The sequence below is a fragment of the Wolffia australiana genome, chromosome 3, assembly GCF_029677425.1.
Source record: "Wolffia australiana isolate 7733 chromosome 3, ASM2967742v1".
Taxonomy (NCBI): Eukaryota; Viridiplantae; Streptophyta; class Magnoliopsida; order Alismatales; family Araceae; genus Wolffia; species Wolffia australiana.
Window position 1 is genome coordinate 9,494,466 of NC_135837.1, and position 14,116 is coordinate 9,508,581.

A 14,116-nucleotide genomic window follows, 5' to 3' on the forward strand; every position below is an offset into this window, starting at 1 on the left:
AGGCAACATAAATGGGTCGGCTAAAATCATTAAAAAATAGCACAAAGTTTTAATGTACTAATTTTTTAAAACTTTTTTTAATGTACTAAATAAGTTTTTTATTTAGAATTATTCAGTGTTTCCAATTATAAATTTATATTGAAGTTTCCAAAAATATTCTATAAATTTTGAGTAAATTAGGTTAAATGGGATTAATATTATATGACCTTCCTATGATTATTTTGAATTAATTTTTGCAAGTTTAATTTCATTAAATTATATTTAATTTATAAAATAAATATTAAAATTCAATAAAACAAAATTTAAAGTTAAATTTTTTGTATTCATTACTACTTCGCCGTGAATTCAACCTTTAATTTCCCTATTCTTAAATTTTGAATATTGTTACATAAGTCGTATGCCTTAAAAGAAATTTCTAACCCTAATGTCTGGCTCACTAGCAGTATGGCCCGAAAAGGTTCAAACACCAAAGTTGTGCCCTTACTCTATAAGGTCTATGTTTCATCATGTTGAGAAGAAATTTAAGGCCCTAATGATTTTACTTGCAAGAGGTTTATGTTCAAGCGTAATTTTGATCCTGTAGAAGCTTTCAATGGGAATGGTAAAATGTGAAGGAAGCTCCCACAAAAATCTGATTTTCAATTATTTTATCTTGCATGAGCTTAACTTAGAGTCATTATATATGATTTAATTGAAACTTGCTATTAATTGACTCACTTATCATTAAAGAGAGGGCAGTGTGAATGGATCAGAACAACATTTTAAACCATTGTCAAAGCTACATTGAGCTACAATATCCATTAAGTCAACGTTGAGAGCACCTATTTACTTTACCTAATGAAAATCACCCTTCAAGTTTTTTAACTCCTATAGAAGTGGTGTGCATCAAAGTCTCATGTCTAAAAAATGTATTATAGTGGAAGATTAATGCTTTGAAAAGACATCTATGGCCAAAGATTCCATATGCCTAAATGTGTGGTGAAAGCTTCTTAGGCTCATGGAAGGCTTGTATGTCCTCCTTTCTAGTTTAAATAAGAGTTACTAATTAGAGTCTAATATAGTAAACTATTATTATAGTTACTAAGTTGATACTTTGGTTGATTAGCAGTGGCCACAACTTAGTGCAACTTAGTACAAAACTCTGGATGAAACTCCCAGACCAACTTAACACAGACGAATTTCACAATATCCTTGGACCTTAATCAAAAGTTTTTCAAAAGATGTTTGTAGCGCAAGTGAGACCAACTTAGCCCACATGAAAACTTCTGATTAGGATCCAAGTAGTTTTTGTTTTTTGCTTGCGCTAAGTTAGTCCCTCTCTCTCTCTATCTGTTTATTTTTCTCTATCTATATATATATATATCTATTTATCTATATATCTCTCTCTGTCTATGTCTCTCTAAATTTATCTATCAATCTCTATGTTTCTCTATCTTCTTATCTATCTATTTATCTATATATGTCTATCTATCTATTTACCTATATCTGTCTATCTATTTATTTATCCATTTATATCCATCTTTCTATCTATCTGTGTCCATATTTTTATCTCTGTAAATCTATATATCTATCTTTATGTAGAGCTATGTATTTATCTCTCTGTCTCTCTATCTATTTAATCTCTCTTTATCTATCTATTTATGTATTTCTCTATATGTATCTCTCTATCTATTTATGTCTATCTATCGGTCTCTAACTATCTATTTATTTATATGTTAGGTATCTATATATTAATTTATCTATCTATGTCTCTGGCAATGGAAGAAGGCTTTGTTAAAGGACATGTATCACAGTAGTAGAAAGAGATCCAGATTTCCCTCGAGTCTTCCATCAGAGATGACTGTTACAGCCATGAACCAGTCAAAGGAACAACGCAAGCCTAAGAGGAGACAGTTGTCGAGCAAGATCAAAAAATAAAAAGCTTTGAAACGCGGCCATTAGCCGACTGGTCAGCGTTAGCTTAGCCGTCCTACTTAATCCCGAAGCATCTCCCGTTGAAAACCCATCAACTCCAGCAATTAAACTGTGGTATTTGATCTCATGAGTGACGTGATATCGACGAGACCGATGTGTTTCGTGGCTCCCAGCCTCCCACCGCTCCTTCCAGGAACTTGCATTTTAACAGCCTATTTTAACCCATCTCTTCCTCCTCTTTCTTCCTCCTCAATTCGGCTTAGTAGAGAAGCTCCTCAGCCCCCATCTCTTCCTCCTCTTTCTTCCTCCTCAATTTGGCTAAGTAGAGAAGTTCATCAGCCAAGGAAGAAGAGATGTCGAAGGAGGGAGCGGCGGTCTTTGAAGACCATCTACCGATCATGGCGGAGAGACTGGGAGGAGAAGGGCTGATAGAGGAGATGTGCGCTGGTTTCTGGGTCTTGGCGGACGCTGAGAAGGGGGTTATAACGTTGGAAAGCTTGAAGAAGAACGCGGGGGAGATGGGTCTTGGGGGGTTATCGGACGGGGAACTGGAGGCCATGCTCAGGGAAGGGGATATTGATAGGGATGGAGCTTTTAATATGATGGAGTTTTGCGTGCTCATGTTTCGGCTGAGTCCTGAGCTCATGGAAGAATCGCGCCGGGTCGTCGGCGAGGCCGTCCGGCTTGATTTCCTGGACCGGAAGGGCTTTGCTTGATCTCTCTCTCTCTCTCTCTCTCTCTCTCTCTCTCTCTCTCTCTCTCTCTCTCTCTCTCTCTCTCTCTCTCTCTCTCTCTCTCTCGATCTATCTATCTATCTATCTCTCTCTCTCGATCTATCTATCTATCTATCTATCTATCTCTCTCTATCTATATATCTATCTATCTTTCTCTCTCTATCTATATATCTATCTATCTCTCTCTCTCTATCTATATATCTATCTATCTCTCTCTCTCTATCTATATCTCTATCTATCTATCTCTCTATCTATATCCCTCTCTCTTTTCTTTCTTCCCTATCTCTCCCATCTTCCCCCTCTCTCCTCTCTCTTTCTCCCTTCTACCCTCTCTGTCTCTCCCTTACTCTCTCTCTCTCTCTCTCTTTCTTCCTCTCTATCTACCTATTTCTCCCCCACTCTTTATCTCTCTAAGTCTCTATATCTCTTTCTTTCCATCTATCTACGTATTTCTCCCCCGCTCTTTATCTCTCTATCTCTCTTTCTTTCTATCTATCTACCTATCTCTCCCCCACTCTCTGTCCATCTATCTATCTATCTACTTATCTCTCCCCCACTCTCTATCCATCTATCTATCCATCTACATATCTATCTATCTCTATCTCTATCTCTCTCTGGTTCAAACGGTGGTAATTTTTTTACCCGCTGGAGACGACATCCCGAGAGGGTGGTGGCACCATTCTTGCTGCAAAATTGACAATATATTTGTAGCTTACTTTTGTTTGTTCTTGAAAGTTAGCCATTCAATACAAACTAAAGAAACATTTATCTCTCTTTCTATATATGTACTCTTATGTGTAACGCATACATCTCTATGTTATATCAGTCTTTCTACTGACGAGGAAGGCGTAATATTCATAAAGATGGGCACAAAGAAAGGAGAAAGAGGGTATGCCTACAATTGGCGCCGAGAGAGATAGACTGAGGGCGAGATAAACAAGTGTCTCTCAATGGCTTAACTATGGAGAGAATATAATAAAGATTACTTAAAAGGGGATAAAGAGAGATATATATATACCACAAAATAACTCTGAAGTAAGTTATGGGCAAATCTTTTTAAAAAACCGGACTTTTTATGAAAATGGGTAGAAATATAAATATGCATAGAGAGAGATATGGAAATTGATATATATATGTATATTTATATTTTCCTATCTCCCTAGCTCTTTATCTCTATTTATCTCTCTATTATATATGATATACAGAGCTAGAGAGATAGAAATATATAAATATGTATACAAAGATACATAGATTCTCTATATACATATATAAAGAGCAAGAGAGATAGAAATATATAGAAATTATGGAGAGAGAGAGATAGGCAGAGTTATATCTTCATTAATTGGCGTCACAGTGACTTCATTTTCAAGAAAAATCAACGCGGGAACCCATAAAAATGAGGCTAGAATTCCTACTACGTGAAGATAACAATTATACATCTCTCTTTATATCGCAGGGCATTTAATTTTTTCCCAGTTGAAAAGTTTGATCCAAAATTAGAGGAGCGAGAGAGACACTTCAGAAGATAACTTCATCCATGGGTGCAACTACGGCCAAGCGATAACGATAGGGTTGAACATACAAGAAACCAAAAAGGCTACGTGTCGCTTTCTGGGTCACGGACAGGTTCTGAAAACCCTACTGTTTCCATGAAGCTCACCTGGACAACATATTTATGTAATTGTCTAAATTTTTTTTGATTATTTATACAGTTGCAAGATATATGATGAACACGTTGGATACATTTTATGAGTGATTGTGAGTTTTCATTCGTTCGACAAGGAATCATATGTCATAGAATTAACATTCATGTATTTTTACTTTCTTCATGAATTCACTAATAAATATATTTTAACTTAAATATGCACTAAAACTTTTATATGTTTCATTTCATTTGATGTATTTCATCTTTATTTAATGCCAATGTCCAAGTCAAAGATTTTTTTGTGATTCAATAATGTGTTTTCTATTCAGATGGAAAACCATTATCGTAGTTTGAACCTTACAAAGTTTTAACTGGTACTCATAAAATTTCTTCACTTTAAAATATGATAGACTTGGATATTTGTCATATTTTATTAACATCTATCAATTGTTTATGAAAAATAACCTTTCAAGCTATATGTTTTCAGTTATATTGAGTGACTTTTATTCTTCTGTCATGCGTTTGGAAGTAAAAACGGAATTCGTACAAATATTTCAAATAAAATTTTGGATCAATGAAAAAATAAGGGAAGTATTTCAACTAATGGCAAATCTATTTAGTTGCAAATCCATCTTTTGGTTCTAACCATCTTTGCATCATAAACTGTGCACGTACTGTACTCAATTTCCATAAGATATCTTCAATGTCAGTCTGTAGTTAAATTACAATTCTTCCCATGAAGATGTTAACCTATTTAGGTATCCCCTAAAGAACAATACAATGGAGATTCCTTTCTTAGACTGAGAGTCTCTATTCATTTATTTCTCATAATCAGCATAAAATATTTGTATGCTATCTTTCTTGCATAGCTTAATTTTTATTTTAAGACTAATCTGATTTGTGACTTCAAGATGGATGCATTCTCCATAAATGCTCCACATTAATATAGATATGTTAATTCTTATTTTCTTCTGCAGTAAATGGATTGCTAGTTCCTCTCAGAAGTCCACGTGGAAATTTTGATACCAACAAAACAAAAACAAAGTGCAAATATAAAATATCTAGAGAGCTGTATTGGTATGAATAGAGGAAGTGAGACTTGAAGAGACTCTAGAGAGCAAATATATCAGATGTTCATGTATTTTTGCTTCAAAGAAATCCCTCTGGCAGAATTAAGTTCCAAGTATCTTCTTTTGGGTTAAAATTGCGAGCAAAACTTGTCAGAATGGTGCTAACATGATGGTCGTTTCAGGTTAAAAGGTTTACCATAAGCACAAAACCATGAGCCCATTTCCTCTCTCTATCTCTATCTCTTGCTTTACATATCCTTGAATCCATGTTCTCAGATAAAATTCCAGCCGATTTCCCAAAAAGAGTAAGTACAGTAAACATGAGAGGGTGTAGGTAAAGAGGGAGAGAGAGAGGTCTAGCTGTATCTCTTCATTGTTTAGGGTATTTAAATACAAAGGTGGCAACAAATAATTGTACCATGTTGAATTGGCCTTCTGCTCATTCACAGAATGTCATCCAGGCTCAAGAACTTGGTGACAGCCTCATTTGCCTTTTGGGATCCTTCTCTTTCCTCTCTCTTCTTTTTCTCCCTGTAAGTAAATAAAATCAGTATTTTACGAGAATCAGCAGGATTCTATTCTTTCGAGAGAGATTAATAAATGATGTATGACAGAAAAAAAGATAAACAGGAGGAGAGGTAGATTAAAAGGTTGTTTAAGAAGAGACAGAGCTAAACTGATCATAGAAGAACATAAACTTGGAGATACTGAGAGGGGGAGGCTCATACCTGTCTACGTACTCCTTGAGAAGCTCCTTGGCCTGAACCAGTTTGGAGAGAAGGTTGCGGTAGACATCGAGATCTCTGTCCACGCTACGCTTATCTACATTCAGGGCAGCGCAAAGCTTTCCCATAAAAAAATAGCAAATATCAGAGACTACCCATCACCCTCCATGGATAATTCATTTATCTAATGAAAAATTAAAAAATATCACTAGAATATTTGAGACAATAAATAACAAGACAAAACATATGAAAATGATAACAGATATAGCTTTATATTAATCCATCAGGCAGCTGGGATGAGGACCCACCTCTTCATCTTTGCATTATATTAATCCGAACAAGATATAAGGAAGATGATAGAAAATTTGAGACAAAAGATAATAAAGATAAAATTAGCGACATATTCCAATCTATCATGCAACCCTGATGGTTACTAACTTGGACTAGTCCAGCCTAATGCAGCAGATCTGGAACAAGAAGTTCGGATTATCTAAAACTAGGTTGACTTTAGAGGAAAGAAAGTGATCATAACGGTAAATTTTAATTGACAATGCCAGACCATCTGAACATCAAAGTTCAACAGGATAGAAAATAAGAAATAGAGTGGGACAGAGAGAGACAGAAAGACAGAGAGACAAAGAAAGAGAGAGAGGGAGGTGAGTACCTTATCCAAGACAGCTGGTTCAGTGGCGCTTGCCAATTCTAGCAGACGGAAGAGGCCAACAGCGAAGAACCGACTGTAGGTGAAGCTACCTTTGTTGGATGCCCTTTGAGAAATTTCTTTTAAACTTCCCTCAATGTCCCCCTCTCTTGAAGGAAAATCAACCAAAGAAATCGAGTTCTGGGCACGGGCCCATTCTTCCATCTTCTTTGCATCAGATCTGTACCAGCCATGAGAAAGAAAATCAACAGACTTACATCATCCTATAACGGCAGTCTGATAATGCCTTCTATCAGAGATAGTCAATCAGAAATTCTACAAATTCGTCATTATCATTGTTATCCCCAAATGGCATCATCATCGTCCAGCTTGGAAAAATGATGATAACAATGACGACCACAAATTCAACAAATGACATAAAATGAGGATGATGCACATGATGCCCCATGAAAACTGGATGGCTATGATTGAATGATCTCTCTTAGCTTGGACACTGATGGACGATGATAATGATGATCATAACAATGCCGAATCTTGAAATCAGACAATGAAGATGACATTTTTTGAAAGAAAAGATAATGAAGATGATGATGCCAATTCGCCATCAACCTGAGGATGATTTGATAATAATGACGATGGCTCTTGAAAACCATGTAGTGATAATGATTCGCCATCTTCACTGTCATCATCCGTCATCACTTTTAAATCCAAACTCTATTCAAGATGTTATTTTTAATTTTATTACAGGTAATGAGAGAGGCAGTGATAGAGTTTCAAGTTCATTATATGTATCGTATCTATGCAGACGAACTCGTCCTACTCTATGAGATAAGAGAAAGATATAACAAAAACAGATAATATCAAAGAACTTATCTTCGCCCTGTGTTCGAAAATATCTGTGACTGAGCCCATAGCCAAGAGGGATTGAGAAGATTTGACCAACGATCAAAGGTAAAAGAAGAAGAGAAATTTAAAAAGGCTACAACACACCCATCCAAGTGATAATTTCATCATAATTCAAAAAATAATTGCATTATGACAACAATCAACATCCAAAAGAGGTAAAAAAATTCAAGGATTAAGACAAAAGAGCCATAGCATGGTGTCTTTTATACATGTTTTGATCAAAGCTGGAAAAATATTGTTCTCGCCTGCATTTCAGTGAATTATACCAATTTCATAAGGCAATCAAAACCAGAAAAATTTCAATAAGGCCTCGATGCTTCTATTGAAATCAGAGAAGTATAAGATGGTCCATTATTTAGACAATGCAAAATACCTGTAAACTTCAGGATCCTCGTTCAATGCTGCAATATATGCCTTGAAAATAGCGTCTCGATCATCATTGTATGGATATCCATCCATTAATTGATCATAGACAGTCACAAACCCAAGTGCAAAGACTGGATCATACTGATACGTCCTTTTGTATCTAATTAAATGTTGTTGAACGAGGAGTTCTTGCAAGACGGTGTTATAAATGCTGGGGATGGGCCGCTTGTATCCCTTGAGGAAGTTCAACTTGGTGTCCGACACAGTGGGTAAGGCATCTGGTGTTAGAAAAGAACAAATTAAATAAAGACACAAAAGGATAACGTTTTCTATGATGCAGATTTAAAGAATAAATCAAAGATACGGCACAAGGACAATGGTTTCTATGATACACTTTGAAAGAACACATAAAAAACATTGCTGAAAGAATATCGGTTTAGAGGATGCACTTTGCAAAGAGAAAGTGAAACATAATGATACAAGAACAATAGTTTCTATGATGGACTGCAACATGTCAGAGTTGTTGAAAAATGCAAACTTCTAAGCCAATTCACGGGACTGAAACAAAAATTGGCCATTAAACAAAAAAATCGGGAATAGTTGAGCAAAGTAACAACGAAAACTTTACAAACAAACTTGAAGGCATTTAAAAACAAGCGAATGGAACCACAATCATGAAACATAAAATTGAAAACCAAAATTTGAATTTAATCGTAGCGGATAAAGGCAAGGAGAAGAGATTAATCAAAAGTTCAAAACAAAAACTCAACCCAGTTTGCGCTAGGTACAAATGGATCGTTAAAAGTGAGAACGAGACCACAGTTAGAAGAAAATTAGAAGGCATTTAGAAAACAAAAAAAAGTGGAAAAAATAAAATAAGTATAAATGAAACGAAATCATAAAAGAAAGCTGAATCCTCAATTCTCAAAGTTTACGGATAAATCACCACTTTTACAGACATGAAATAGCTCAAAAATAAAATTGATTCGTTGAGGGTAAAGGCAAGAAGAAGAGATTAACGGGAAACCTCAAAACCAAACGTCATCCCATTTTCTTCAAGGTCCAAATGAACCATAAATGAGAGAAAACGTCTGAAGTTAGAAGCAAACATGAAGGCATTCTAAAAACAAGCGAATAAAAATTAAGATAAGTGATAACGAAGCGGAATCCTAAAAAAAGAAAAAAAAATCGTTGAGATTGACCGTGGAATAGCGCAAATTTTGAATTACTTCGTTGAGATCGACCTAACACCTCAAACGCGAAAGTGATTCAAATCTTTTTCGATGTATTCCACTCCATCATAGAAAAAAGAGAAGCAAAATCAAAGGCATTTGGGAAAAAAAAAAGCAAATGAAAAACAACTGATAAAAAAGAAAGATGGGTGCCCAAAATCTTCAATAACAATTTGAACCATGGAATAGCTCAAAACAGAGTTAATTCGTTGCGGATAAAGACGACAAGAGATAGACAGAAACCCTAAAAACCCAAAGCTCATCCCAAATTTTTCCAAGACACAAATGCAAAACAACTTCACCTCCGGAGGATGCGACGCACCGGACGACCATCTGAGGAGCGGACAACTCCACCTTCCCGCGAGATCCCGAAAAACTAACAAAAGAAAATCCGTAAGAGCGCGAACCCATCATGGGCAACCTCCTATCTGACACCTGGCCCATCGCCGTGAAGGGCAGAGACGAAATCGACGCCATTTTAAGCCTTCCAAAGCTTCTTCCGACGAACCCTCCACGATCAAGACGAGATCTTTCTCGTTACCGTCTTCGATTCGTCGCCGGCGGCGGAGATCTCGTCGGCAATCGCATTCCCGAGCTGCGTCTCGAGCGAGAGAGAGGCCAGAAAGAATGGTATTATCCGACCCGTCGAGGAAGAAGATTTATGAACTGGCCAATCAGGACTCGACACGTGGCAAATCCCAGGTGGGCCCATCTTTTCTATGGTTGTTTTCAGTGCCAGGCAAGCATCTCATCCTCTTCTGTACTTGGTCCATACCTGTACTGCCAGTTAGGAGTCAAAAATATTTTTCAAAAATCTACTAATTAACATACTTATCGCCGTTCTAGGGCAGGAAGCTCTTTTCTCTTTGCTGAGTTTAACCTAATAAGAAAAAAATACTAAAGTTTGTCGGTATACAAGCTGACTTTCTTACCTGGCAATGGGTTGAAAAAATTCATTCTTACTCACCATCCTAGAGTATATTCAGTTGATCAGGTTTTCCGGCTAAAATTCATATTAATTTCAAGATTCACTTACCTGGCAACGGGTTGAATAAATTCATTTTTACTCATCATCCTATAATATCTTCAGTTGATTAGGTTTTCATGCTAAAGTTCATAGTAATTTTAAGATTTACTTACCTGGCAATGGGCTGAATAAATTCATTTTTACACATCATCCTATAATATATTCAGTTTATTAGGTTTTCCTGCTAAAGTTCATAGTAATTTTAAGATTCACTTACCTGGCAATGGGTTGAATAGATTCATTTTTACTCATCATCCAATAATATATTCAGTTGATTAGGTTTTCCAGCTAACATTCATATTAATTTCAAGATTCACTTACCTGGCAATGGGTTGAATAAATTCGTTTAGACAACCTTTTTTGATAATTCTGAGATATTTTGGCATCTATATGATTCAGGCGCATAGAAATAAATAAATTTGTTCTTATTCGCCATCCTATAATATATTCAATTGATTAGGCTTTCCAGGTGAAATTCATATTAATTTAAGGTCAACACTTAGACAACCTTTTTTGGATAATTCTTAGATGTTATGGCATCTATTTATGATTCGGGTGCATAGAAATAAAAAAATTACAAGATTCATTTCTTTTGGCGTGTTCACATAATATATTTTACAATTGCATCACATAATAGACACTCCGATATTGGATCTTGTGACAGTTCTGTACTGTTTAGTAAGCCTATAGCTGATATGTACTCAAAGCCCTCCGACACTTTTATTGGGCACAGTTCAGAGGAATCACTGACTATTCTATCCCAACATTGGCATGTGTTTTACGCCCATGACCGGCTTACCCCAAATATGTTTTGATAAGCATGAATGTGCCTTGCATCCAAACATGAAAATGTCATATTTAGGGGATAATTCTTAGTGAAATCATGCAAACTAGGTTATCTTAAGATGAAATATGACATTTACACGAATTTTGAATCCTAAACCTATCATGCATTGTTTTGCACACTTTTATGCTTAATGTGTTAGACTAACCCCATTTTACCTCCCTGAAGTCAAATGGTTTAATTCTCGCACCATCCATGAGCATCCAAGGGAACATGAAAATGTTTTAGCTGTGGACACAACTATGCACACGAAGAGGAACATACATGGCATCGACCTCGAGGAAAAACCTAATCAGGATTTTAAAATTTTAATGGATCATCACTCTCTGCTTAGGATGATCCATACTTTTAGGAAGTTAAACTGGTTTAAATTTTCTATGCATGGGGAATTTGGACGGACTGTCGAGTTCTTCATGAATAGGGCTTGTTCTAAATAGAAATAATTCCCCATTTTCTTCTTGAGTTGGTTTTTTATGATTTAGAAATGTAGAGAATCAAAATCTTGTACCATTGGAGAAGGTTTGAAAGAAAAAAAAGATATAAATTGAGGGAGATATGGGGATTTTAAGGTACGGGGGCATGTTGGTAATTTGAGGATAAGCTTTCTCATTTCTTCCTCTTTCAATCTACATTTTCTCAGCTTTGATCTACTCTAGGAAGGATCAGTTACTCTAAAATGAAGCATTTTTACCCTTCTCAAACTAAGCAGCCTCTATAAGACCACTCATTTTATCTATCCTCAGTGCTTTTTGTTCCCCTCTTACAATCAGACTACTAGAAGAAAAAGGAGAGGATCCATACTGATTTTTGCATTTTTTGTGTTGAAGATCATCATGGTCCTCAGTTCATAAAGAGGAACATGATAGAGATGATTCCAGCATGGCCCAGACTAGGATTGGCACCACTAATGGGGTTTGTGTGAATGTTGGATAGGTTCCTTGGTTGTAATCTCCCCCGTTACTAGTTTAGATGTTATTCCTTCTTATTTTAGTTAGATTAAATCATTTCCAGCATAATCTTCTATCAATCACTCTGGCATCGGCTCTCGCCATTTATTTTCTCTATCACTACACCATTCAATAAAACCTTGAAACATTATCATATATGTAGCTAAGTATGTAGTGTTTCCAAGTCCACATCCTATGTTGTCAACTTGTTCATCAGTAAGATATCCATCATCCTCCTAAAATCATCTTCATTAAACCATAAGTGTCTCTCTCTCATTATATAGAAGTCATCCAATTTTGTCACCTAGGCTCCTTGAGGTTCGACCCTTATTATTGATTCACAACAATGATAAAAAACTCACCACAATCAGTTTTATAATGCTCCTACAGGACTGCTCTGCCACCCACTAACCCATGAAGCACACTACAGCCTACTCAATGACACACTGCATATATCTGATAAGCCCCTAAAGCATGAAAGAAATTTAATAAATCCTTAATATATGTACATATTCTGTCTTAAATAAATATTTTAAAGTAAAATCTATTTTTTTGGAAAAATCCTAGAAAAAATCAAAATAATTCAGGGAGAATATAATAGTAATTTTTTCATTAATTTTATGCATGATATTTATATTTAACTTTCATAAATTAATTTAAAAATAGGAAACTCCATGTTTATGGATGAATAATGATTATTTGTACCATTAAATAATTTCATGCACTATTTGACTAAATCACATCCATAATAAGATGATAAATGACATATAGACTCATGATTTGAATGAATGTTATCACAAACCCTGCATAAATCATCGCTTGACCCTATCAATGACAGTGTAATGAGAAGCTGCATTTGTTAAATGCCTCAAGAATATGATTTTAGAGGCATAAATATACCATCTAATGAACTTTGAGGTCTATGTTGAGTTTCAAGGGTACTTGGAACTCAAAGTGTCAACACATTCCGACATGTATATGGCCATTCACTTCATTATCATAATCAGGTATTTCTCTAGTCTACATTATAGTAGAAGTACAAATGGTAATAGTGAGTTCCCCAACTCAAGTCTAAATCAACAATCACCTTCTACTATGAAGAATGGTGAAAAATGTATGACCAATATCATTCCTTTTGCATAGAGCTACAAGGGGAACAACTAAAACACATGAGTGGAAACTTCTCAAAAAACTACAAGGATGAATACGAAAGAGGCCAAAAGATGTAGATTTTTTAACTTATTGTCACTTGGATTTTCTTTGACTATTTTTTGTTTCATTATTTGGGTTTTTCCTGTAGGGAACAAATGTTAGGTTAAGTGTGACTCCTTCATTGACGTTGTGCTCATTCCACCAAAAAGGTTTTGTATCCCATCATGGCTCAAGGAGCTCAGAGGTTCCTTTTGTAATCTCCGCCTCCTTGATCCACACATGATCCCTAACGCATGTTTGATGTGGGAAAAAAATATGCAAACTCAGAAGTTCAATATGTTTTTTGATGCCTTATTCGATGGAAATATATGTGGCCAAAAAGCCAATCACACATTCCATATCCCGTTCCATGTTCATTAATAGAACATATTCATTATAGTGCACATGTGATACTTATAATGAAGTCCATGAATACATGATCGGACTTAGTGAATTATGATGAGATCACAATACGGAGATGACTAGTCTTTAAGCATGTGTTCTAAATATTCCTATATAAAGGATCCTGGGGAAGAACTTCTAAGTATCATGATAGAATAACACTATTTAGCCGCACTCATATGATATGGTTGTTCATGCAGCCATTAGTGTAGAGACACTAATGATAGATAGTGGGTGCTCTTTAGTGGAAATAGTTTGCTGAATTGATTTGTACGAATCCCTTAATGGTATTATACTGAACTATCAACGATGACCATGATAGAGTCGTGTCATCGTGCTGTCCAGGGTAACCCTAGGACGAATTCCATACTGACATCGTCCCACGGACGCTTGGATACTAGTAGCGGGGTGTATAACTTGGTGCTCTTCAAGCACATGCGCGGCACTAGGTG

At 35.8% G+C, this 14,116-nt stretch overlaps 2 protein-coding genes across 2 annotated transcripts; one reads left to right on the plus strand and one right to left on the minus strand.

Moving 5' to 3' along the window:
- The first annotated feature begins 2,133 nt into the window (after window positions 1-2,133).
- Window positions 2,134-3,428, plus strand: LOC144700879 (calcium-binding protein PBP1-like). The gene has a single exon (XM_078572444.1). The coding sequence runs from the start codon at window positions 2,268-2,270 to the stop codon at window positions 2,628-2,630; it is 363 nt and encodes a 120-aa protein (XP_078428570.1). The 5' UTR covers window positions 2,134-2,267; the 3' UTR covers window positions 2,631-3,428.
- A 2,204-nt stretch (window positions 3,429-5,632) lies between these two features.
- Window positions 5,633-9,875, minus strand: PSB29 (photosystem II reaction center PSB29 protein). Its single transcript, XM_078572442.1, has 5 exons — window positions 9,556-9,875; window positions 8,029-8,299; window positions 6,753-6,969; window positions 6,092-6,207; window positions 5,633-5,894 (listed from the first exon to the last, which is right to left on the minus strand). The coding sequence occupies exons 1-5, from the start codon at window positions 9,728-9,730 to the stop codon at window positions 5,807-5,809; spliced, it is 867 nt and encodes a 288-aa protein (XP_078428568.1). The 5' UTR covers window positions 9,731-9,875; the 3' UTR covers window positions 5,633-5,806.
- Between the last annotated feature and the right edge of the window lie 4,241 nt (window positions 9,876-14,116).